The 24,854-nt window shown below is 37.2% G+C and overlaps 1 protein-coding gene across 1 annotated transcript in view; it reads right to left on the reverse strand.

Annotated features, from left to right (window-relative positions):
• The window catches only part of NIPSNAP3A (nipsnap homolog 3A), a 62,228-nt gene that overhangs the window by 25,041 nt on the left and 12,333 nt on the right, over nt 1-24,854 (reverse strand). Inside the window, exons 3-4 of the mRNA XM_053702626.1 lie at nt 22,089-22,247; nt 604-753 (exon numbers count right to left, since the gene is read on the reverse strand). Of these exons, the coding sequence (XP_053558601.1) occupies nt 604-753; nt 22,089-22,247 (309 nt within the window). The remainder of the gene's footprint in view (nt 1-603; nt 754-22,088; nt 22,248-24,854) is intronic.

Raw genomic sequence — 24,854 nt, forward strand, 5'->3', positions numbered from 1 at the left:
ATATTGGTAAATTTGGCTAAATCCTTAGTCACTGCAAGCCCGGAATTTGTATTTACAATTGCAAGTAATATCTACTGAGAGATAGTCTGATAAGCCCCTTCCTGCACTCACCTTTGCTGGGCATCACCTAAACAGTCAGTAGGTTACTAGGGATTTTTTTTTTATCTCAGTGGACATCTTACAATGGGCTTCTGACAGTGTTGGAATTTGCTTGATGCTGTGTACTGAGAGCTGCTTTGATTATTGTTTCAAATAGACACATTGTATTGTGTTAAATCCAGACACCCACATAGTGCTACTTTGCTTTTAAACTGTATGTGTTTTTTATATTTATCCCATGTAGGATGTTGTGTATTTTAATATCTGCAAGTTAAAGTGTTATGATTTTTGGCTCCCTTTTTGTCGATTTACCTATGTGTTTAAGTGTGTGCCAGAGAGTGTTTTTTCTTTTTCTGAGATACTATTGTCATAAATGTTGTCAGCAGTCAAGGGAACGGGTCTGAACATAGGGAAGCCGTTTAACAAAAAAATAGTCACAAATATATATTTTTACACTGTTGTATGAGCATTGTAACTCAAGAATGATACAAAATTACAAAATACCTTGGTTAAGAAATCCATACTCTGTGTTGAATAAGCCAACAAGCTTTGTGTAACCAGTGTTTACATGGGTTGAAATAGCAGCCCTAAACGATTTACCCCACACTGCAGGCCCTCCGGGTTTAAAAGAAAAAGTGACCATCTCATAGACCCCTGTAGAAAAAAATACATTGGCAGAAATCAGCTTGATATAAGTATACATCTGCTTCAATGCACAATTCCTCACATAACGGAGATTTGAAAAAGCACATTTTCAAGCAAAAAAAAACAACAAAAAAAACACACAGCAACACTGTAATATTGTTTTCCCCTTAATGCGTTTCCAATAGGGATGTGCAAAATTTCAGAATTTGACCTTAATTAGTGAAACAAATGCAAAAAATGGCTGTGGTCTGACATTCAACTCATTTTAGTGCTGGATTTGTTAGAGTAAAAGCGCAAGATACAAATATCTGGATTTGCACATATATTTGTGTGCAGCACTTTTACTCAAATAAATCCAGTGCCAAATGCATTTTCCAAAATGTTGCACATCCCTAATTTCCAATGGCTTGTTATACCAGGTGCTGAGTTTAAAAATGTATGAGAAATTGTTCCTTTAGGTTTATTTTCTATATGAAAAATACCTGTTTCTGCTAATTGAAACCACAAACCAATCAAATGGGGGGAGCTTGTGGGGAGTGGAGAGTCTGTTATCTTATTTCTTTCATGTAATTAGCAAGAGTCCATGAGCTAGTGACGTATGGGATATACATTCCTACCAGGAGGGGCAAAGTTTCCCAAACCTCAAAATGCCTATAAATACACCCCTCACCACACCCACAATTCAGTTTTACAAACTTTGCCTCCTATGGAGGTGGTGAAGTAAGTTTGTGCTAGATTCTACGTTGATATGCGCTCCGCAGCAAGTTGGAGCCCGGTTTTCCTCTCAGCGTGCAGTGAATGTCAGAGGGATGTGAGGAGAGTATTGCCTATTTGAATGCAGTGATCTCCTTCTACGGGGTCTATTTCATAGGTTCTCTGTTATCGGTCGTAGAGATTCATCTCTTACCTCCCTTTTCAGATCGACGATATACTCTTATTTATATACCATTACCTCTACTGATTCTCGTTTCAGTACTGGTTTGGCTTTCTACAAACATGTAGATGAGTGTCCTGGGGTAAGTAAGTCTTATTTTCTGTGACACTCTAAGCTATGGTTGGGCACTTTGTTTATAAAGTTCTAAATATATGTATTCAAACATTTATTTGCCTTGACTCAGGATGTTCAACATTCCTTATTTTCAGACAGTCAGTTTCATATTTGGGATAATGCATTTGAATTAATCATTTTTTCTTACCTTCAAAAATTTGACTCTTTTTTCCCTGTGGGCTGTTAGGCTCGCGGGGGCTGAAAATGTTTCATTTTATTGCGTCATTCTTGGCGCAGACTTTTTTGGCGCAAAAAATCTTTTCCGTTTCCGGCGTCATACGTGTCGCCGGAAGTTGCGTCATTTTTTGACGTTATTTTGCGCCAAAAATGTCGGCGTTCCGGAAGTGGCGTCATTTTTGGCGCCAAAAGCATTTAGGCGCCAAATAATGTGGGCGTCTTATTTGGCGCTAAAAAAAATATGGGCGTCGCTTTTGTCTCCACATTATTTAAGTCTCATTTTTCATTGCTTCTGGTTGCTAGAAGCTTGTTCTTTGGCATTTTTTCCCATTCCTGAAACTGTCATTTAAGGAATTTGATCAATTTTGCTTTATATGTTGTTTTTTCTCTTACATATTGCAAGATGTCTCACGTTGCATCTGAGTCAGAAGATACTTCAGGAAAATCGCTGTCTAGTGCTGGACCTACCAAACCTAAGTGTATCTGCTGTAAACTTTTGGTAGCTATTCCTCCGGCTGTTGTTTGTATTAATTGTCATGACAAACTTGTTAATGCAGATAATATTTCCTTTAGTAAAGTACCATTGCCTGTTGCAGTTCCTTCAACATCTAAGGTGCAGAATGTTCCTGATAACATAAGAGATTTTGTTTCTGAATCCATCAAGAAGGCTATGTCTGTTATTTCTCCTTCTAGTAAACATAAAAAATCTTTTAAAACTTCTCTCCCTACAGATGAATTTTTAAATGAACATCATCATTCTGATTCTGATGATTCTTCTGGTTCAGAGGATTCTGTCTCAGAGATTGATGCTGATAAATCTTCATATTTATTTAAAATGGAATTTATTCGTTCTTTACTTAAAGAAGTACTAATTGCTTTAGAAATAGAGGATTCTGGTCCTCTTGATACTAATTCTAAACGTTTAGATAAGGTATTTAAATCTCCTGTGGTTATTCCAGAAGTTTTTCCTGTTCCTAATGCTATTTCTGAAGTAATTTCCAAAGAATGGGATAAATTGGGTAATTCATTTACTCCTTCTAAACGTTTTAAGCGATTATATCCTGTGCCGTCTGACAGATTAGAATTTTGGGACAAAATCCCTAGAGTTGATGGGGCTATTTCTACCCTTGCTAAACGTACTACTATTCCTACGTCAGATGGTACTTCATTTAAGGATCCTTTAGATAGGAAAATTGAATCCTTTCTAAGAAAAGCTTATCTGTGTTCAGGTAATCTTCTTAGACCTGCTATATCATTGGCTGATGTTGCTGCAGCTTCAACTTTTTGGTTGGAAACTTTAGCGCAACAAGTAACAGATCATGATTCTCATAATATTATTATTCTTCTTCAGCATGCTAATAATTTTATCTGTGATGCCATTTTTGATATTATTAGAGTTGATGTCAGGTTTATGTCTCTAGCTATTTTAGCTAGAAGAGCTTTATGGCTTGGAATGCTGATATGGCTTCTAAATCAACTCTACTTTCCATTTCTTTCCAGGGTAACAAATTATTTGGTTCTCAGTTGGATTCTATTATCTCAACTGTTACTGGTGGGAAAGGAACTTTTTTACCACAGGATAAAAAAATCTAAGGGTAAAAACAGGGCTAATAATCGTTTTCGTTCCTTTCGTTTCAACAAAGAACAAAAGCCTGATCCTTCATCCTCAGGAGCAGTTTCAGTTTGGAAACCATCTCCAGTCTGGAATAAATCCAAGCCTGCTAGAAAGGCAAAGCCTGCTTCTAAGTCCACATGAAGGTGCGGCCCTCATTCCAGCTCAGCTGGTAGGGGGCAGGTTACGTTTTTTCAAAGAAAATTGGTTCAATTCTGTTCACAATCTTTGGATTCAGAATATTGTTTCAGAAGGGTACAGAATTGGTTTCAAGATGAGACCTCCTGCAAAGAGATTTTTTCTTTCCCGTGTCCCAGTAAATCCAGTGAAAGCTCAAGCATTTCTGAATTGTGTTTCAGATCTAGAGTTGGCTGGAGTAATTATGCCAGTTCCAGAACAGGGGATGGGGTTTTATTCAAATCTCTTCATTGTACCAAAGAAGGAGAATTCCTTCAGACCAGTTCTGGATCTAAAAATATTGAATCGTTATGTAAGGATACCTACGTTCAAAATGGTAACTGTAAGGACTATCTTGCCTTTTGTTCAGCAAGGGCATTATATGTCCACGATAGATTTACAGGATGCATATTCCGATTAATCCAGATCATTATCAGTTCCTGAGATTCTCTTTTCTGGACAAGCATTACCAGTTTGTGGCTCTGCCGTTTGGCCTAGCTACAGCTCCAAGAATTTTTACAAAGGTTCTCGGTGCCCTTCTGTCTGTAATCAGAGAACAGGGTATTGTGGTATTTCCTTATTTGGACGATATCTTGGTACTTGCTCAGTCTTTACATTTAGCAGAATCTCATACGAATCGACTTGTGTTGTTTCTTCAAGATCATGGTTGGAGGATCAATTTACCAAAAAGTTCATTGATTCCTCAGACAAGGGTGACCTTTCTGGGTTTCCAGATAGATTCAGTGTCCATGACTCTGTCTTTAACAGACAAGAGACGTCTAAAATTGATTTCAGCTTGTCGAAACCTTCAGTCACAATCATTCCCTTCGGTAGCCTTATGCATGGAAATTCTAGGTCTTATGACTGCTGCATCGGACGCGATCCCCTTTGCTCGTTTTCACATGCGACCTCTACAGCTCTGTATGCTGAATCAATGGTGCAAGGATTACACAAAGATATCTCAAATAATATCTTTAAAACCGATTGTACGACACTCTCTAACGTGGTGGACAGATCACCATCGTTTAATTCAGGGGGCTTCTTTTGTGCTTCCGACCTGGACTGTAATTTCAACAGATGCAAGTCTCACGGGTTGGGGAGCTGTGTGGGGATCTCTGACGGCACAAGGAGTTTGGGAATCTCAGGAGGTGAGATTACCGATCAATATTTTGGAACTCCGTGCAATTTTCAGAGCTCTTCAGTCTTGGCCTCTTCTGAAGAGAGAATCGTTCATTTGTTTTCAGACAGACAATGTCACAACTGTGGCATACATCAATCATCAAGGAGGGACTCACAGTCCTCTGGCTATGAAAGAAGTATCTCGAATTCTGGTTTGGGCGGAATCCAGCTCCTGTCTAATCTCTGCGGTTCATATCCCAGGTATAGACAATTGGGAAGCGGATTATCTCAGTCGCCAAACGTTGCATCCGGGCGAATGGTCTCTTCACCCAGAGGTATTTCTTCAGATTGTTCAAATGTGGGAACTTCCAGAAATAGATCTGATGGCGTCTCATCTAAACAAGAAACTTCCCAGGTATCTGTCCAGATCCCGGGATCCTCAGGCGGAGGCAGTGGATGCATTATCACTTCCTTGGAAGTATCATCCTGCCTATATCTTTCCGCCTCTAGTTCTTCTCCAAGATTCTGAAGGAATGCTCGTTTGTTCTGCTGGTAGCTCCGGCATGGCCTCACAGGTTTTGGTATGCGGATCTGGTCCGGATGGCCTCTTGCCAACCGTGGACTCTTCCGTTAAGACCAGACCTTCTGTCGCAAGGTCCTTTTTTCCATCAGGATCTGAAATCCTTAAATTTAAAGGTATGGAGATTGAACGCTTGATTCTTGGTCAAAGAGGTTTCTCTGACTCTGTGATTAATACTATGTTACAGGCGCGTAAATCTGTATCTAGAGAGATATATTATAGAGTCTGGAAGACTTATATTTCTTGGTGTCTTTCTCATCATTTTTCTTGGCATTCTTTTAGAATACCGAGAATTTTACAGTTTCTTCAGGATGGTTTAGATAAGGGTTTGTCCGCAAGTTCCTTGAAAGGTCAAATCTCTGCTCTTTCTGTTCTTTTTCACAGAAAGATTGCTATTCTTCCTGATATTCATTGTTTTGTACAAGCTTTGGTTCGTATAAAACCTGTCATTAAGTCAATTTCTCCTCCTTGGAGTTTGAATTTAGTTCTGGGGGCTCTTCAAGCTCCTCCGTTTGAACCTATGCATTCATTGGACATTAAATTACTTTCTTGGAAAGTTTTGTTCCTTTTGGCAATCTCTTCTGCCAGAAGAGTTTCTGAATTATCTGCTCTTTCTTGTGAGTCTCCTTTTCTGATTTTTCATCAGGATAAGGCGGTGTTGCGAACTTCTTTTGATTTTTTACCTAAAGTTGTGAATTCCAACAACATTAGTAGAGAAATTGTGGTTCCTTCATTATGTCCTAATCCTAAGAATTCTAAGGAGAAATCGTTGCATTCTTTGGATGTTGTTAGAGCTTTGAAATATTATGTTGAAGCTACTAAGTCTTTCCGTAAGACTTCTAGTCTATTTGTTATCTTTTCCGGTTCTAGAAAAGGCCAGAAAGCTTCTGCCATTTCTTTGGCATCTTGGTTGAAATCTTTAATTCATCTTGCCTATGTTGAGTCGGGCAAAACTCCGCCTCAAAGGATTACAGCTCATTCTACTAGGTCAGTTTCTACTTCCTGGGCGTTTAGGAATGAAGCTTCGATTGATCAGATTTGCAAAGCAGCAACTTGGTCCTCTTTGCATACTTTTACTAAATTCTACCATTTTGATGTATTTTCTTCTTCTGAAGCAGTTTTTGGTAGAAAAGTACTTCAGGCAGCGGTTTCAGTTTGAATCTTCTGCTTATGTTTTTCCATTAAACTTTATTTTGGGTGTGGATTATTTTCAGCAGGAATTGGCTGTCTTTATTTTATCCCTCCCTCTCTAGTGACTTTTGTGTGGAAAGATCCACATCTTGGGTAATCATTATCCCATACGTCACTAGCTCATGGACTCTTGCTAATTACATGAAAGAAAACATAATTTATGTAAGAACTTACCTGATAAATTCATTTCTTTCATATTAGCAAGAGTCCATGAGGCCCGCCCTTTTTTTGTGGTGGTTATGATTTTTGTATAAAGCACAATTATTCCAATTCCTTATTTTATATGCTTTTGCACTTTTTTATCACCCCACTTCTTGGCTATTCGTTAAACTGAATTGTGGGTGTGGTGAGGGGTGTATTTATAGGCATTTTGAGGTTTGGGAAACTTTGCCCCTCCTGGTAGGAATGCATATCCCATACGTCACTAGCTCATGGACTCTTGCTAATATGAAAGAAATGAATTTATCAGGTAAGTTCTTACATAAATTATGTTTTCTATATTATAGCTATGTACAGTTGTCCTTATCTATTATTGTATACTCAAAAGACCAATACTTAGAGAGAAACATGCAAAATTGACATTTTAGTACCCATCTGTCCCACCCTAACTGGGAGTGTGAATTTTTTTCTAAACCTGCTTGTTTACAGAGATTTTCTTTAACCACTAATAAAAGTGACAGTGTACTGTAACATTTTCTCTACTTTAATGTGTTACCAATTATCCATTTTACTTGCTAGAGAGTATTACATTGTTAACCGAAAAATTCAATACTGTAGAACTAGGTACAGGTTAGTTATGTAAACAAGATTAGGAGAAGAAATTATATTCCCAGTGAGGGAAGGAGAGATTACTCCACGGGCGTGAGCACAATTTTATCTATTTGGAACACATGAACTAACTACCTCTAGCTGTGAAAAACTGTCAAATGAATTCAGACAAGAGGCGGTCTTCAAGGGCTTAGAATTAGCATATTAGCCTACCTAGGTTTAGCTTTCAACTAAGAATACCAAGAGAACAAAACAAATTTGATGATAACAGTAAATCGGAAAGTTGTTCAAAATCACATGCTCTTTCTGAATCATGAAAGTTTAATTTGGACTAGACTATCCCTTTAATTTACCTGCTCTCTCCCAAGGTAATCCTTAAAATATGGCTTGTTAGGGAGGCCTGAGGACACGTCTAATAATATAATGGTATATGTTCTCCCTGTAAACTAAGTATATTTTAATAAACTGTGGTTACAAAGGATAACCCCCCCCCCCCAGCTATTTTATATAAAAAATAACCCTAAAAGGAAGAGATTCCCATACATTTTATACTCTGTAGCTGGTATGACAAACCGATATTGCAGGGAATGCAGACCTAATTATCTTCTCTATATAGATACACACAAAGCCTCCTTATCTTATATTTTTCTGTATACACAGAGTCCAATACTTGAGTACAAATTCTCTCTCTTTCTCCCCCCCAGCTTCTGCTATTGCTTACATAGTTATTCTGTACCCATTACTGCAGTAATGACAATTTCATAAGGGTGGTTTCAATAGACAAAAGCAACTATTCTTAAATATAAAATAAAAGTGAAGGAGATGGTGGCTTGGAAGCGGCCATGACAATTTATGAAGCTCTCAGAACAACTTTGAAATCTGTAAGAAATCCCAGAGAACATACCCCATTATACCATACATTTAAGAGATACAGCTACCTTATCTACTAAGGAATTGGGGAATAGTAATATTGTGCCAGCTGTTCTGAGATCGGATCTAGCCCATTGTGTGTCTAGGTGGAGGCCTTCGATTGCGCTCAACCCCCCCCCCCCGGCCTTCCGGGTTAGAGTAGCTATTGTTCTACCAATAACATACCCTATTTACTATAACTAACATGGAGGAGCTCCACTCAATCTTCAGAGCCCAGTTGGTAATTTTAGAGCACCGTATGGATTACAAGTGCATAGGTAAAGACTGTGACCTATTGCCAGAGGCAGATGCTAACATACAGACAGTGATAAACTCTCCCCCGATACCACAGTGTATAGAACTAGAGCCCGCAATCATGTATTATGATGTACAGTACTGTACCTATAAAGCAATCTGTGACGCACGGCAACCTATATTGTGCTTACCGGAGGTGCGTGGGGTAGCAATGCCCTTGGCTACTCTAGAGGAGGATGCGGCCGAACTCCCTGATGGTGCTGGGGACTCCGTAGCCATATGCGGAGCAGCAGAAGGTCAGTGCCTAAGTAGAAGACTCAGATGCTTGGACACACCACAAGTTTGGAGACACATCAGAAAGCACACCACTACCGTTGCACGGATATTCCCATCATCAGCTCTTCTGCTCAAGAAGGCCAAAGAATTACAGCCCTCACCACTTCTCATCTCGCTGGTGGTCGGATGGCAAAGCCCGCCTCAATCGGAGAGAGGGTTTGGCAGCAGGAGGGGTATTAAGCTAGATACTGCCTGGATATCTTCCACTAAATTGAAGCCCCGGTTGAACCGGAAAATTGGCGTGGGCTGAATTGTACACAGCTATTTGGAAGTTAGAAAACCTCTACACATAGTAGTGGAACCTAACACTTCTTTTATTGCCACAGTGTCTTAGCCATCTATGAGGACTTTTATGTTCAACTCTCCAGGCTGAGTATAGATCTGTGGGACATTATACTATAGTCATTTGTACCTATCTCTATTACATAGCTAGCTACTATTCTTGTGGTGTATGTTGTAAAAGCCATATAAGACAGTTGTGGTGTGTTGCAGGCATGTACATATATCTTAGGTGAGAATTTGTTTCCAATATAATTGCATTCCTGCTCGTCTATTAAAATATTCTGCCAACACCTAGGCTAGTAAGTGTATAGCCCCCAGTTCAACGTAGTATACTATGGCACTACAGAGTACTAAAGAGGGGTTGTTCCTAGATATGGTAACTCACTGTTCTCATAAGTGGGGGAAAAATAGCTCTCTCTCTTGCAATTCTATTGATCACACCAGTACAATTATTTTACTTATGCATATTTTTAAGTCATGCATGCATAAGCAAGCTACTATGGACTCTATAATGAGGTCATAACCTCAGAGTACCCTATAGTTCAAACTGATATATATATTACACATACCTATTGAGATTAGTCACGTTATTCCTTGATTTTCATATTCAGGGAGCTCCTCCTTTAATTCAAATAGTCTACAAGTAGGTTCTTTATCATAAGCTGAATTTATTTATTTACTTTTTTTTTTTTTTTACTATGTCAGTATATAGGTTTTATTTCAATTTGCACTACCTTTAGAACTCCTTCTATTTGTATCTAATGTGTTATCCTTTAAGAATTCACTCAATACTAGAACACATTATCTTGTGTCAATATGCTATTAACCTACAAGGTATTGGTATACTTTTCAAATGTTACATCACTTGCTCATTTGTCCCTTTATATTCAAGGTCCAAGAGTGACCATGGCAATAGCTAGCTCCCCTCATCCTTGAAACACTAGACTAGTAGGGTCCAAAAGTGACCCCCTGAGTAATGTGGGGAACATTCGCTACAATACAAAAATTAGGTTTCCTTTTAAATATGTCCAAAATGATTTTACCAGTTATAGTTTACTATGCTATTCCTTTTTATATATACTATTTACACAGGTTACATTATCTTCACATAAACAATTAGGATACTGGGTATGGATTTGTAGTCTTTATCTAGAACTCCTCCATTTTCTAACACTCACAATTAATTATGCATATTGCTTTACAATGGTATAGAAATGGCTGTATAACTACAATAACATAATTTATGTAAGAATTTACCTGATAAAATCATTTCTATCATATTGGCAAGAGTCCATGAGCTAGTGACGTATGGGATATACATTCCTACCAGGAGGGACAAAGTTTCCCAAACCTCAAAATGCCTATAAATACACCCCCCACCACACCCACAATTCAGTTTAACGAATAGCCAAGAAGTGGGGTGATAAGAAAGGAGCGAAAGCATCAACAAGGAATTGGAATAATTGTGCTTTATACAAAAAAATCATAACCACCATAAAAAGGGTGGGCCTCATGGACTCTTGCCAATATGACGTATGGGATAGCAAATACCCAAGATGTGGAACTCCACGCAAGAGTCACTAGAGAGGGAGGGATAAAAATAAAGACAGCCAATTCCGCTGAAAAAATAATCCACAACCCAAATCAAAAGTTTTAATCATATAATGAAAATATCAAACTGAAACAGCTGCCTGAAGTATTTTTCTACCAAAAAACTGCTTCTGAGAAGAGAAAACCTCAAAATTGTAGAATTTAGGAAAAAGTAAGCAAAGAAGACCAAGTTGCTGCTTTGCAAATCTGATCAACAGAAGCTTCATTCTTAAAAACCCAGGAAGTGAATCTGACCTAGTAGAATGAGCCGTAATCCTCTGAGGCGGGGGAATTACCCGACTCCAAATAAACATGATGAATCAAAAGCTTTAACTAAGATGCCAAAGAAATGGCAGAAGCCTTCTGACCTTTCCCAGAACTGGAAAAGATAACAGACTAGAAGTCTTCCTGAAAGTAGCTTCAACATAATATTTCGAAGTTCTTACCGCATCCAAAGAATGTAAGGATCTCTTCAGAGAATTCTTAGGATTAGGACACAAAGAAGGGACAACAATTTCTCTACTAATGTTGTTAAAGTTCACAACTTAAGGTAAAAATTTAAACGAAGTCCACAAAAAAAACGCCTTATCCTGATGAAAAATCAGAAAAGGAGACTCACAAAAAAGAGCAGATAAAACAGAAACTCTTCTAGCAGAAGAGATGGTTAAAAGGAACAACACTTTCCAAGAAAGTAATTTAATGTCCAGAAAATGGATAGGCTCAAACGGAGGAGCCTGTAAAGCCTTCAAAACCAAATTAAGACTCCAAGGAGGAGAAATTGATTTAATGACAGGCTTGATACGAACCAACGCCTGTACAAAACATATCAGGAAGTTTAGCAATTTTTCTGTGGAACAGAACGAGCAGAGATTTGTCCTTCCAAAGACCTTGCAGACAAACCCTTATCTAAACCATCCTGAAGAAACTGAAAAATTCTAAAAGAATCCCAAGAGAATTTATGAGAAGAACACCATGAAATGCAAGTCTTCCAAACTCGATAATAAATCTTTCTAGACACAGATTTACAAGCCTGCAACATAGTTTAAATCACTGAGTCAGGGAAACTTCTATGACTAAGCATTCAATCTCCATACCATCAAATTTAATGATTTGAGATCCTGATGGAAAAACAAACCTTGAGATATAAGGTCTGGCCTTAATGGAAATGGCCAAGGTTGGCAACTGAACATCCGAACAAGATCCACATACCAAAACCTGAGCGGCCATGCTGGAGCCACCAGCAGCACAAACAATTCCTCCATGATGATTTTGAAAATCACTCTTGGAAGAAGAACTAGAGGCAGAAAAATATAGGCAGGTTGATAACTCCAAGGAAGTGTCAATACATCCACTGCTTCCGTCTGAGGATCCGTGGACCTAGACAGGTACCTGGGAAATTTCTTGTTTAGATGAGATGCCATCAGATCTATTTCTGGAAGCCCGCACATCTGAACAACTTGAAAAAAAAAGACATCTGGGTGAAGAGACCATTCTCCCGGATGTAAAGCTTGATGACAAAGATAATCTGCTTCCCAATTGTCAATACCTGGGATATGGACCGCAGAAATTAGTCAGGAGCTGGATTTTGCCCAAGCAAGTATCTAAAATACTTCTTTCATAGCCTGAGGACTGAGAGTCCCACCCTAATGATTGACATACGCCACAGTTGTGACATTGTCTGTCTGAAAACTAATAAACGTCTCTCTCTTCAAATAGAAGCTAAAACTGAAGAACTCTGAGAAAATATTGATAGATAATCTTGCCTCTTGAGATTTCCAAACCCCTTGTGCTGTCAGAGATCCCCAGACAGCTTCCCAACCTAAAAGACTCGCATCTGTTGTGATCACAGTCCAGGTTGGATGAACCAAAGAGACCCGTAGAACTATACGATGGTGATCTAACCACCAAGTCAGAGATAGTTGAATATTGGGATTCAAGGATATTAAATGTGATATCCTAGAATAATCCCTGCACCATTAAAAACTGGAGAGGTTTCATATGAAAATGAGCAAAGAGAATCGAATCCAATGCTGCAGTCATGAGACCTAAAACTTCCATGCATATAGCTACTGAAGGAAATAGTGACTAAAGGTTCCGACAAGCTGAACCCAATACAAATTGTCTCTTGTCTGTTAGAAACAAAGACATTGACACAATCTATCTGGAAACCCAAAAAAGGTGACCCTTGTCTTGAGGAATCAAGGAACTTTTGGTAAAAATGAGATTCTGCAGAACGAAAAGACAACTACCACTATTTCGTCCAAATAAGGAAACACGAGAACCTTTTGAAAAGATTCCTAGAGTTGTCGCTAGGCCAGAAAAGAAAAGCAACAAATTGGTAATGCTTGTCTAAAAAAAGAGAATCTCAGAAAATGAAAATAATCTGAATGAAAATAGAATATGAATATATGCATCCTGTAAGTCTATTGTAGGCAAATAACATAATTTATGTAAGAACTTACCTGATAAATTCATTTCTTTCATATTAGCAAGAGTCCATGAGCTAGTGACGTATGGGATATACATTCCTACCAGGAGGGGCAAAGTTTCCCAAACCTCAAAATGCCTATAAATACACCCCTCACCACACCCACAAATCAGTTTAACGAATAGCCAAGAAGTGGGGTGATAAGAAAAAAGTGCGAAAACATAAAAAACAAGGAATTGGAATAATTGTGCTTTATACAAAAAAATCATAACCGCCACAAAAAAGGGTGGGCCTCATGGACTCTTGCTAATATGAAAGAAATGAATTTATCAGGTAAGTTCTTACATAAATTATGTTTTCTTTCATGTAATTAGCAAGAGTCCATGAGCTAGTGACGTATGGGATAATGACTACCCAAGATGTGGATCTTCCACGCAAGAGTCACTAGAGAGGGAGGGATAAAATAAAGACAGCCAATTCCGCTGAAAAATAATCCACACCCAAAATAAAAGTTTAAATCTTATAATGAAGAAAACTGAAATTATAAGCAGAAGAATCAAACTGAAACAGCTGCCTGAAGTATTTTTCTACCAAAAACTGCTTCAGAAGAAGAATACACATCAAAATGGTAGAATTTAGTAAAAGTATGCAAAGAAGACCAAGTTGCTGCTTTGCAAATCTGATCAATCGAAGCTTCATTCCTAAACGCCCAGGAAGTAGAAACTGACCTAGTAGAATGAGCTGTAATCCTTTGAGGCGGAGATTTACCCGACTCGACATAAGCATGATGAATTAAAGATTTCAACCAAGATGCCAAAGAAATGGCAGAGGCCTTCTGACCTTTCCTAGAACCGGAAAAGATAACAAATAGACTAGAAGTCTTTCGGAAATTCTTAGTAGCTTCAACATAATATTTCAAAGCTCTAACTACATCCAAAGAATGCAATGATCTCTCCTTAGAATTCTTAGGATTAGGACATAATGAAGGAACCACAATTTCTCTACTAATGTTGTTAGAATTCACAACCTTAGATAAAAATTTAAAAGAAGTTCGCAACACCGCCTTATCCTGATGGAAAATCAGAAAAGGAGATTCACAAGAAAGAGCAGATAATTCAGAAACTCTTCTAGCAGAAGAGATGGCCAAAAGAAAACAAAACTTTCCAAGAAAGTAATTTAATGTCCAGTGAATGCATAGGTTCAAACGGAAGAGCTTGAAGAGCCCCCAGAACCAAATTCAAACTCCAAGGAGGAGAAATTGACTTAATAACAGGTTTTATACGAACCAAAGCTTGTACAAAACAATGAATATCAGGAAGAATAGCAATCCTTCTGTGAAAAAGAACAGAAAGAGCAGAGATTTGTTCTTTCAAGGAACTTGCAGACAAACCTTTATCCAAACCATCCTGAAGAAACTGAAAAATTCTCGGAATTCTAAAAGAATGCCAGGAAAAATTATGAGAAAGACACCAAGAAATGTAAGTCTTCCAGACTCGATAATATATCTTCCTAGATACAGATCTACGAGCCTGTAACATAGTATTAATCACAGAGTCAGAGAAACCTCTTTGACTAAGAATCAAGCGTTCAATCTCCATACCTTTAAATTTAAGGATTTGAGATCCTGATGGTAAAAAAGGACCTTGTGACAGAAGGACTGGTCTTAACGGAAGAGTCCACGGTTGGCAAGAAGCCATGCGGACAAGATCCGTATACCAAAACCTGTGAGACCATGCTGGAGCCACCAGCAGAAAAAACGAGCATTCCTTCAGAATCTTGGAGATTACTCTTGGAAGAAGAACTAGAGGCGGAAAGATATAGGCAGGATGATACTTCCAAGGAAGTGACAATGCATCCACTGCTTCCGCCTGAGGATCCCTGGATCTGAACAGATACCTGGGAAGTTTCTTGTTTAGACGAGAAGCCATCAGATCTATTTCTGGAAGTCCCCACATTTGAACAATCTGAAGAAACACCTCTGGGTGAAGAGACCATTCGCCCGGATGTAACGTTTGGTGACTGAGATAATCCGCTTTCCATTTGTCAATACCTGGGATATGAACCGCAGAGATTAGACAGGAGCTGGATTCCGCCCATACCAGTATTCGAGATACCTCTTTCATAGCCAGAGGACTGCGAGTCCCTCCTTGATGATTGACATATGCCACAGTTGTGACATTGTCTGTCTGAAAACAAATGAACGATTCTCTCTTTAGAAGAGGCCATGACTGAAGAGCTTCTGAAAATTGCATGGAGTTCCAAAATATTGATTGGTAATCTCACCTCCTGAGATTTCCCAAACCCCTTGTGCTGTCAGAAACCTCCATACAGCTCCCCAACCTGTCAGACTTGCACCTGTTGAGATCACAGTCCAGGTTGGAAGAAAAAAAGAAGCCCCCTGAACTAAACGATGGTGGTCTGTACCACGTCAGAGGGTGTCGAACAATCAGTTTTAAAGATATTAAATGATATATCTTTGTATAATCCCGGCACCACTGGTTCAGCATACAGAGCTGAAGAGGTTGCATGTGAAAATGAGCAAAGGGGAACACGTCCAATGCAGCAGTCATAAGAACCTAGAATTTCCATGCATAAGGCTACCGAAGGGAATGATTGAGACTGAAGGTTTCGATAAGCTGAAACCAATTTCAGACGTCTCCTGACCAACAGAGACAGAGTCATGGACACTGAATCTATCCGGAAATCTAAAAAAGGTTACTCTTGTCTGAGGAATCAACAAACTGATTGGTTAATTGATCCTCCAACCATGTTCTTGAAGAAACAACACTCAAAAAGCTGGAAAGGATCTTTCCATTGAAAATGAGCAAAGGGAATTGAATCCAATGCTGTTAAAACTTCTATGCATATATAGCAACTGAAGGAAATAATAGAGACTAAAGGTACCGACAGACGGAACCCAATACAAATTGTCCCTTGTCTGATAGAGACAAAGATAGTGACATAAACCATCTGGAAACCTAAAAAAAAAAAAAAGGTGACCCTTGCGTGAGGAATTAAGAGCTTTTGAAAAAAGATCCTCTAACTATGTCCTGAAGAGCAAGTGAAACATATGAGAATCCGCATCCTCAGGAAATAATCTGAATGAAAACAGAAAAATGAAGAATACGCATTTATTGTATCTAAAGAAAAGAAATAATGCTATCAATGACCACAAAAAGGCAAAATAGTTTGAATAAAACTCCAAAACCCAGTTCCTAGAAAAGGAACTGGAATAAAAACCCCATTAGATTCCAGGTCTGAGCAGCACTTGAACCCCATGGGTACCCAGCCATGCCTCAACAGTATCCAAAATATATAGGACAGAAACACACTGAAAGAAAGTGTTAGCCTTACTGGAATAAAATCAAAGAAATTTGGACAAAATAGAACCAAATAAATTTCAAAGAAGTCTTAACCTGCCCCTTACCAGCCAAGCTGGAATACGGCATGTGCATCGCAACATTAGGGAGCTAATTTCGAACCCCAATTAAAAACATGTTACTTGGGAAAGAACTCAGGATTCGTTCCTTAATAAGAACAACCAAACTAGTATAAGCTTAAAGTTTTAGTCTTAGAACTCAATCTTGAAGCCCATAGTAACAGTTAAGAATTGAATCCAATTATAATTGATTATCTTAGAACAAAAGAAATATGTATTTATTTATTTTTATTTTTTTTAAAAATCACAGAATTCTTCTAGCTAAAATAGCTAAAGACATAGATTAACCCTCATTTGCGAATATATTCAATAAAATGAAAACACAAATGAAATCATTAGCATGATAGTCCAGTTTAAAGGACCAGTCAAAACAGAGGACTTGCAAAACAACAAGACAAATGCAACGGCACCTAGTCTAGTAAATGTTGTCCCTTAACAATGCTAAAATAAATCATGATCTGATACTTGATCTTAAAGTAAACAGAAAAAATGAAGCAATTGCAATATCACAGGACCAAGAAAAGTACCTGAAACTAAATAATTTTCCAAAAATAAGACTATATAAAGGAAAATAAATACTATTTTGCTATAAAAACAATAGCATAATTAGTAGGAGTAGAGATAGCTCCAATAAATTGGAGAACCCTCCAAATTGAATTTAACTGCTGACAAAGAATATAGTTTAAAAATAAAAGACAATTCTCAGCCTATTCCATTCCCTAGTATGGGGAATTGGAAAGAAAACCTCTGAAATCACAGAAGAAATAAAAAGGCAGAAATAGTGTCAGCTAATCTTAAAGAACTAGTTACCTTAATATCCAAAATAATCAACACCACTTCAACAAAGAACAAATGTACTTTAATAATAAAAAAAATTATATAAAAAAGTAGATTTGTTAGTGTCAATATCTGATGAAGAGAATTTCTGAAAGAGAAAAAAAACATCATCAGAGAAGGATAAATCAGTATGTTGTTGGTCATTTGAAACTTCAATAATTAAAAAAGAAGTGAAAAAGACCTAAAAATCGTATTAGAAGGCACGAAGTCAGACATAGCCTTAATCAGAAAAAATATTTCTTATAAATCTTCTAAACATTTCTTGCACTTAAGAATGGAAATGTATAAAGCATAAATACTAATGGAATCTGCATGTAAAAGTATATCATAATAACTTATTACAAACCATAGCTAGAGATAAACATTTATAACATTTAAAATAAATGAACTTAGCTTTGGTAGAACTGAAACTCAGTTAAGCATTTTTCCAGAAGTGGCTTCTGACTCAGGGACAAACGGAGACATCTTGCAATATGTAATAGAAAAAACAACATATAAAACAAAATTGATCAAATTCCTTAAATGACAGTTTCAGGAATGGGAAAAAAATGCCAGTGAACAAGCTTCTAGCAACCAGAAGCAATAAATAATGAGACTAAAATAATGTGGAGACAATAGTGACGCCAATATTTTTTAGCGCCAAAAAAGACGCCCACATTATTTGGCGCCTAAATGCTTTTGGCGCCAAAAATGACGCCACATCCGGAACGCCAACACTTTTGGCGCAAAAAAAACGTCAAAAAAATGACGCAACTTCCGGCGACACGTATGACGCCGGAAACAGAAAAAAAAAATTTGCGCCAAAAAAGTCAGCGCCAAGAATGACGCAATAAAATGAAGCATTTTCAGCCCCCGCGAGCCTAATAGCCCACAGGGAAAAAGTCAAATTAAAAGGTAAGAAAAAAATTGATTAATTCATATGCATTATCCCAAATATGAAACTGACTGTCTGAAATAAGGAATGTTGAACATCCTGAGTCAAGGCAAATAAATGTTTGAACACATATATTTAGAACTTTATATAAAAGTGCCCAACCATAGCTTAGAGTGTCACAGAAAATAAGACTTACTTACCCCAGGACACTCATCTACAAGTAGTAGAAAGCCAAACCAGTACTGAAACGAGAATCAGTAGAGGTAATGGTATATATAAGAGTATATCGTCGATCTGAAAAGGGAGGTAAGAGATGAATCTCTATGACCGATAACAGAGAACCTATGAAATAGACCCCGTAGAAGGAGATCATTGAATTCAAATAGGCAATACTCTCTTCACATCCCTCTGACATTCACTGCACGCTGAGAGGACCTGCTGCAGAGCGCATATCAACGTAGAATCTAGCACAAACTTACTTCACCACCTCCATAGGAGGCAAAGTTTGTAAAACTGATTTGTGGGTGTGGTGAGGGCTGTATTTATAGGCATTTTGAGGTTTGGGAAACTTTGCCCCTCCTGGTAGGAATGTATATCCCATACGTCACTAGCTCATGGACTCTTGCTAATTACATGAAAGAAAATGCCCTTGCTGACCAAAAGGCAGAATAGACCATATAAACACCATTCTGAAAGATGGTACTCTCTCTTACATGATAATTAGAAAATATTTTTGATCTTTGGGACAATGAATAGTTCTGAACAAAACCCCAGACCCCGTTCCTTAAATGGAACTGGTATGAATACCCCAGATAACTCCAGGTCTGAAACACACTTCAGGAAAGTCTGATCCTTTACTGGAATAGCTGGAATATGCTAGAGAGAAAAAGACTTCTCACAGGCGGTCTTACTCTTAATCCTATTATGTACCCAAATCTAAGAAGTTTGGACCGAATTGAACTAAACGACTTTAGAAAAGTCTTAACCTGCCCCTTACCAGCTAAGCTGGAATAAGGGCCACACCTTCATGCGAATTTGGGGCCTGACTGATCTTTTAAATGGTTTGAATTCATTCCATTTTGAAGAAAGCTTCCAAATAGAAACATGTTACTTGGGGAAGAATTAGGTTTCTGTTCCTTATTAAGAACAAAAACTAATATAAGCTTAAGATTTACTCTTAGAACTTAATCTTGAAGCAAAAAAACTCCCTTCCCCAGAGTAACAGTTGAAAGTATTGAATCCAGTTGTGAACCAAATAATTTATTACCTTGGAAAACTAGAAATCTGGATTATAGAAATCAAAGTAGCATTCCAAGATTTATGTCACAAAGTTCTTCTAGCTAAAATAGCTAAAGACATAGATTTAACCTCAACAGTGAGAATATCAGAAAATGACATCACAAATGAAATTATTAGCATGTTGAATCAACTTAACAATGCTAAACCAATCATAATCCGATACTTGTTGCGCTAAAGTATCCAACCAAAAAGTTGAAGCTGTTGCAACATCAGCCAAATAAATTGCAGGCCTAAGAAAAAGGACCTGAAAATAAAATAAATTTTCCTTAGATAAGATACAAGTTTCCCATCTGAAGGAGCTTAAAAATAAATACTATTCCCATAGGAATAGTAGTATGTTTAGCAAGAGTAGAGATAGCCCCATTAACTTTGGGGATCTCTCCCCAAAACTCCAAACTAACTGCTGGCAAAGGATACAATTTAAAAACCTTAAAGAAGGAATAAAAGAAGTCCCAGGCCTATTCCATTCCCTAATATCAGGAACTGGAAAAAAACCTCTGAAGAAACCACAGGAGGTTAATAAGCAGAATTTAAATGTTAGCTAGTCTTAAAATCAAAAAAAGGACTAGTCTCCTCAATATCCAATATAATCAACACCTTTTCAACAAAGAACGAATGTACTCTATTTAAAAAGTAAAAAGGTAGATTTGTTAGTGTCAATATCTGATGAAAGATATTCTGAATGAAATAAATCATCATCAGAGAAGGATAATTCAGTATGTTGTCGGTCATTTGAAAATTCATCAACTAAATGAGAAGTCTTTACACTTTATTAGAAGGCGGGATGGCAGACAAAGCCTTTAGAATAGAATCAGAAAAATATTCTTATAAATTCCTAGGTATATCTTGTACATTAGATGTTAAAAGAATAGCAATAGATAATGCATTAATACTGATGGACTCTGCATGTAAAAGCTTATCATGATAACATTACAAACCATAGCTAAAGATAAAAATTAATAACATTAAAATAAATAAACTTAGCTTTGGTAGGACTGATATCAGTCATCAGGAATCCAACAGTGTTTTCTGATACAGGAACAGTTTTTGAGATATCTTGCAAATGTAAGAGAAAAAACAAAATATAAAGCAAAATATCAATTTCCTTAAATGACAGTTTCAGGAATGGGAAAAAAATGCAAATAAAATAAGCCTCTGAAAACCAGAAGCAGAATGAAATAAAGACTTAAATAATATCAGAAATCTGGCGCCAAGTATGACGCCCACAACTGACAAAATATTTTTTGGCGCCAAGAACGTCTGCAACAGACACAAGCGTCATAGATGACGCAACTATGTGAAAATTCTCGGCACCAACTAAGACGCCGGAAATGACGAAAATACGTCAACAAACGTAATTCTTGCGCCAAAAAAGTCTAGCACCAAGAATGACGCAATAAATTATAGAATTTCACGCACCCGTGAGCCTAACAGCCCGCAATTTAGAAAGAAAGTCAATTTGAAAATTCTAGGTAAGAAATTTTTTAATTTTTTTTTATTTTATTTTTTTATATGCATTTCAAAAATGAAACTGACAGTCGGCAAAAAGGAAATATACTGATAAACCTGAATCATGGCAAATATAAGTATAAAACATATATTTAGAACTTTACATTTAAAGTGTCAAACCATAGCTGAGAGTGTCTAAATAAAGGAAGACTTACTTACCCAAAGACACTAATCTACATATAGTAGATAGCCAAACCAGTACTGAAACGAGAATCAGCAGAGGTAATGGTATATAAGAGTATATCGTCAATCTGAAAAGGGAGGTAGGAAATGAATCTCTACGACCGAAGACAGAGAACCTATGAAATAGATCCCCGTTAGGATGACCATTGCATTCAATCTGTGATACTCCCTTCACATCCCTCTGTCATTCACTGCACTCTGAGAGAAACCGGGCTTCAGCCTGCTGAGAAGCGCATATCAACGTAGAATCTAGCACAAACTTACTTCACCACCTCCATAGGAGGCAAAGTTTGTAAAACTGATTTGTGGGTGTGGTGAGGGCTGTATTTATAGGCATTTTGAGGTTTGGGAAACTTTGCCCCTCCTGGTAGGAATGTATATCCCATACGTCACTAGCTCATGGACTCTTGCTAATTACATGAAAGAAATCTATACTCCAATGTTTTTGCTCACGCATATACCTCCAATGATAATTGTTTTTACCCTGCTACTGTGATTCTATTGTAAACTGACATATCGTGTATGTTTTATATGTTTAAAACCTCAATAAAAAGACTAAAGTTTTTTTTTTTAAAAAAATGGAAATATTTAAACAATTTAACACAACCCAGCAGGTAAAATCATTAGGGGAGAAGATTTTACAGTACACTATCCCTTTATATATTTTTATTAAATTCTGCATTCAAAAGTGTAATTGTGTGGATTTTAGTTCTTTGAAAAGATAAACGTACCTTGTTTTTCAGGTGTCTGCATTTTGCACCACGGTACCAAATACACAATTTCATTGTCCTGTTTGTCTACCATGGGTATTGCTTTAGATATATATTTGTCCAACCAATCTTTGTCTTGGAAAAGCTTTGTTCGAACTTCTGTTCTATGTGCAAAGCTGTCTGCAAAATAATCAAAGTGATCAATTTATTTGCCTCTTGATTGGGAAACAATGACATGTACGATATTTATTGCTATGTTAGACGATCTTCATTCAAGTCTGTAAGGAGAGGTTTGAAAATGTTCCAACAACTGCGATAAAAATACACTTATTTTTAAAAAGGTGCAAAGGAGTATGGAGATAGTAATAAATAATAAGTGTTATAAAAATAAGTGGCTTATAAAACGTGTATTTGAAAGAAACAGTCACTGAAAAAAATATATCTTGGTACAAAATCGCATTTTAAATAGAATATCAATACAATGTAATGGCAAAAACAAAACACCATACTGCCACTTTCATCAGAAACTTTCAAAAATACAAACAAGTAGTTTAAGTGACATGAAACCCTAAAATGCTCTTTTGTAATTAAAATAGAGCATAATTATTTATATATATATTTTAAAAAAAAAACCAACAAAAACAAGTTATCGACTAACTAATTTGCTTTGTTCTTTGGAATCCTTTATTGAAAAGCATACATTGGCTTCTCGTCATTGGTTCATCGTATGTATTAAATTGGCTTGCAGTAGTGCATTGCTGCTTCTTCAACAAAAGATACCAAGAGAATGAAGCAGATTTAAGGGGGTTTTATTTTCGTAAAAAAACAAACAAAAAAAAAGGCTTTCATGTCTCTTTAAAATTGTTGAGTGTTTTATGAGAACTTACCACTAGATGTCACATTTTCAACTTCAATGACTGCACTCTCCTACAACCACCATACATGTAATGAAGTTGGGAATTATTTACCTAATCACAAACAAAATTGTATCCATTCCAGTCTTGTAGTAGAGCATTAACTGAAAATATTATGGGGGCGATTTATCAAGCGGAGGCAAACAGGGCTGCACATACGCGCCCCTGTCCGCAGCAGCTCGCCTCTAGCAGGCTGAATTCCCCTGGCGGAATTCAGCATTGCACACGAGCACTATTTTGCGCTTTCGTGCAATCCCGCCCCCTGCCTGTGCACAGCCAATCACGCGCGGGCAGGAGCTGTCAATCTCCCATTGAAATTCGCCACTTTAGAGATGGCGAAAGGTTAGGAGAGCAGCGGTCTGAAAACCACTGCTTGTTAAATACGGCGTGCAGGTTCTCTTGTGAGAACCTGCAGTTATATGGGGTTGAAAGGCTTGCGAAGCCTTTGATAAATCGGCTCCTATATGGTAACTGCAAATACATATGTTTAAAAAACACACGATGAACCCTGAGAACATAACTTACAGCATTTTTTGAAGTGCATATTAAGGTGGAATAAGGGAGAGCATAATAGGTTTTATTTAAAGGAAAATTTTAGTTAAAATTGTATTTATATGTATAAATAACGCAACTCATTTTAAACATTTTGTCTACATACATTTATTACAAACTGTTTTACTTATATTTTACCAGATAAAATTATATCCTTACTCCTGCCCATTTTTTCTTAAGGTCAAAAGCCAATCAACCTCCAGATCATAGGTTTCTCTTTTATTAAGGGGACATGAAACCCACATTTTTCAGATGGAACATGCCATTTTAAACAACGTTATAATTGACTTCTATTATCAAATTTTCTTTCTTCTCTTGGTCTCTTTTGTTGACAAGCAGAGACATAAGCTCAGGAGAGTGCACGTGCCTGGAGCACTACATGGTAGCACTATTTCCTGCCATGTAGTGCTCCAAACAACTACCTAGGTATCTCTTCAACAAACAATACCATGGGAACAAAAGCAAATTTGATCATAGAAGTAGATTGTAAACTTTTTTTAAATTCTATGCCCGTTACATAATGAGTCTGCCCTTTGTTCTTAGTTTTGCAGTCTTTTTGTCATCAGAAGGATCCCCCCCCATGGGTACCTTTTTAAATTTAGCAAGAGTGATAGTATGATCAGAGTTAGACAATCGCCTAGATCAGGGTTCATGAATCATTTGGGCCCAAATTGGCAATAATCTTGTAAAAATTCTCTCAAAAGCCCATGGTACCATTTTTTTAAATTTGGAAATCACACATTTTATAAATTCATGCTATATGGCAACAATTAGAGCTCAATTACTAATATATAGCATATATTGTCTTCAAGCGGAAGCATTTATATTGCAAATTTTGTGGAGCTGCACAATAAGGGTGGCAGTGTTGAGGAATGTACTGCTTAAAAGGGACATGAAACACTATTTTTCCCCCCATGATTTAGAAAGAGCATCTATTATCAACCTTGTTTCATTCTTCTGGTATACTTTGTTGGAGCAGCAACAAAAATCAGCAGCTAGTTCCCAGAAGTGCAACGCTGCTCCTGAGCCTACCTAGATGCGCTTTTCAACAAAGGATATCAAAAGAATAAAGCAAACTATATAATAGAAGTAAATTGGAAAGTTGTTTAAAATTGCATTATCTATCTTAATCATGTAAGAAGACAACTGAGTTTAATGTCCATTTTTAAGGCACCCTTGGGTCCAATTTACAGCACTCACACATCATAGTATGAAATAAAACTTCATTGATCTTCCTGGTTATTCTAACTTTATAAATGATAAAATATCTTATAAACATATATACATAGTGTTGTCTATTGATCTTTCTCTTAGTTTAAAG

Source organism: Bombina bombina, chromosome 2 (assembly GCF_027579735.1).
Source record: "Bombina bombina isolate aBomBom1 chromosome 2, aBomBom1.pri, whole genome shotgun sequence".
Lineage (NCBI taxonomy): Eukaryota > Metazoa > Chordata > Amphibia > Anura > Bombinatoridae > Bombina > Bombina bombina.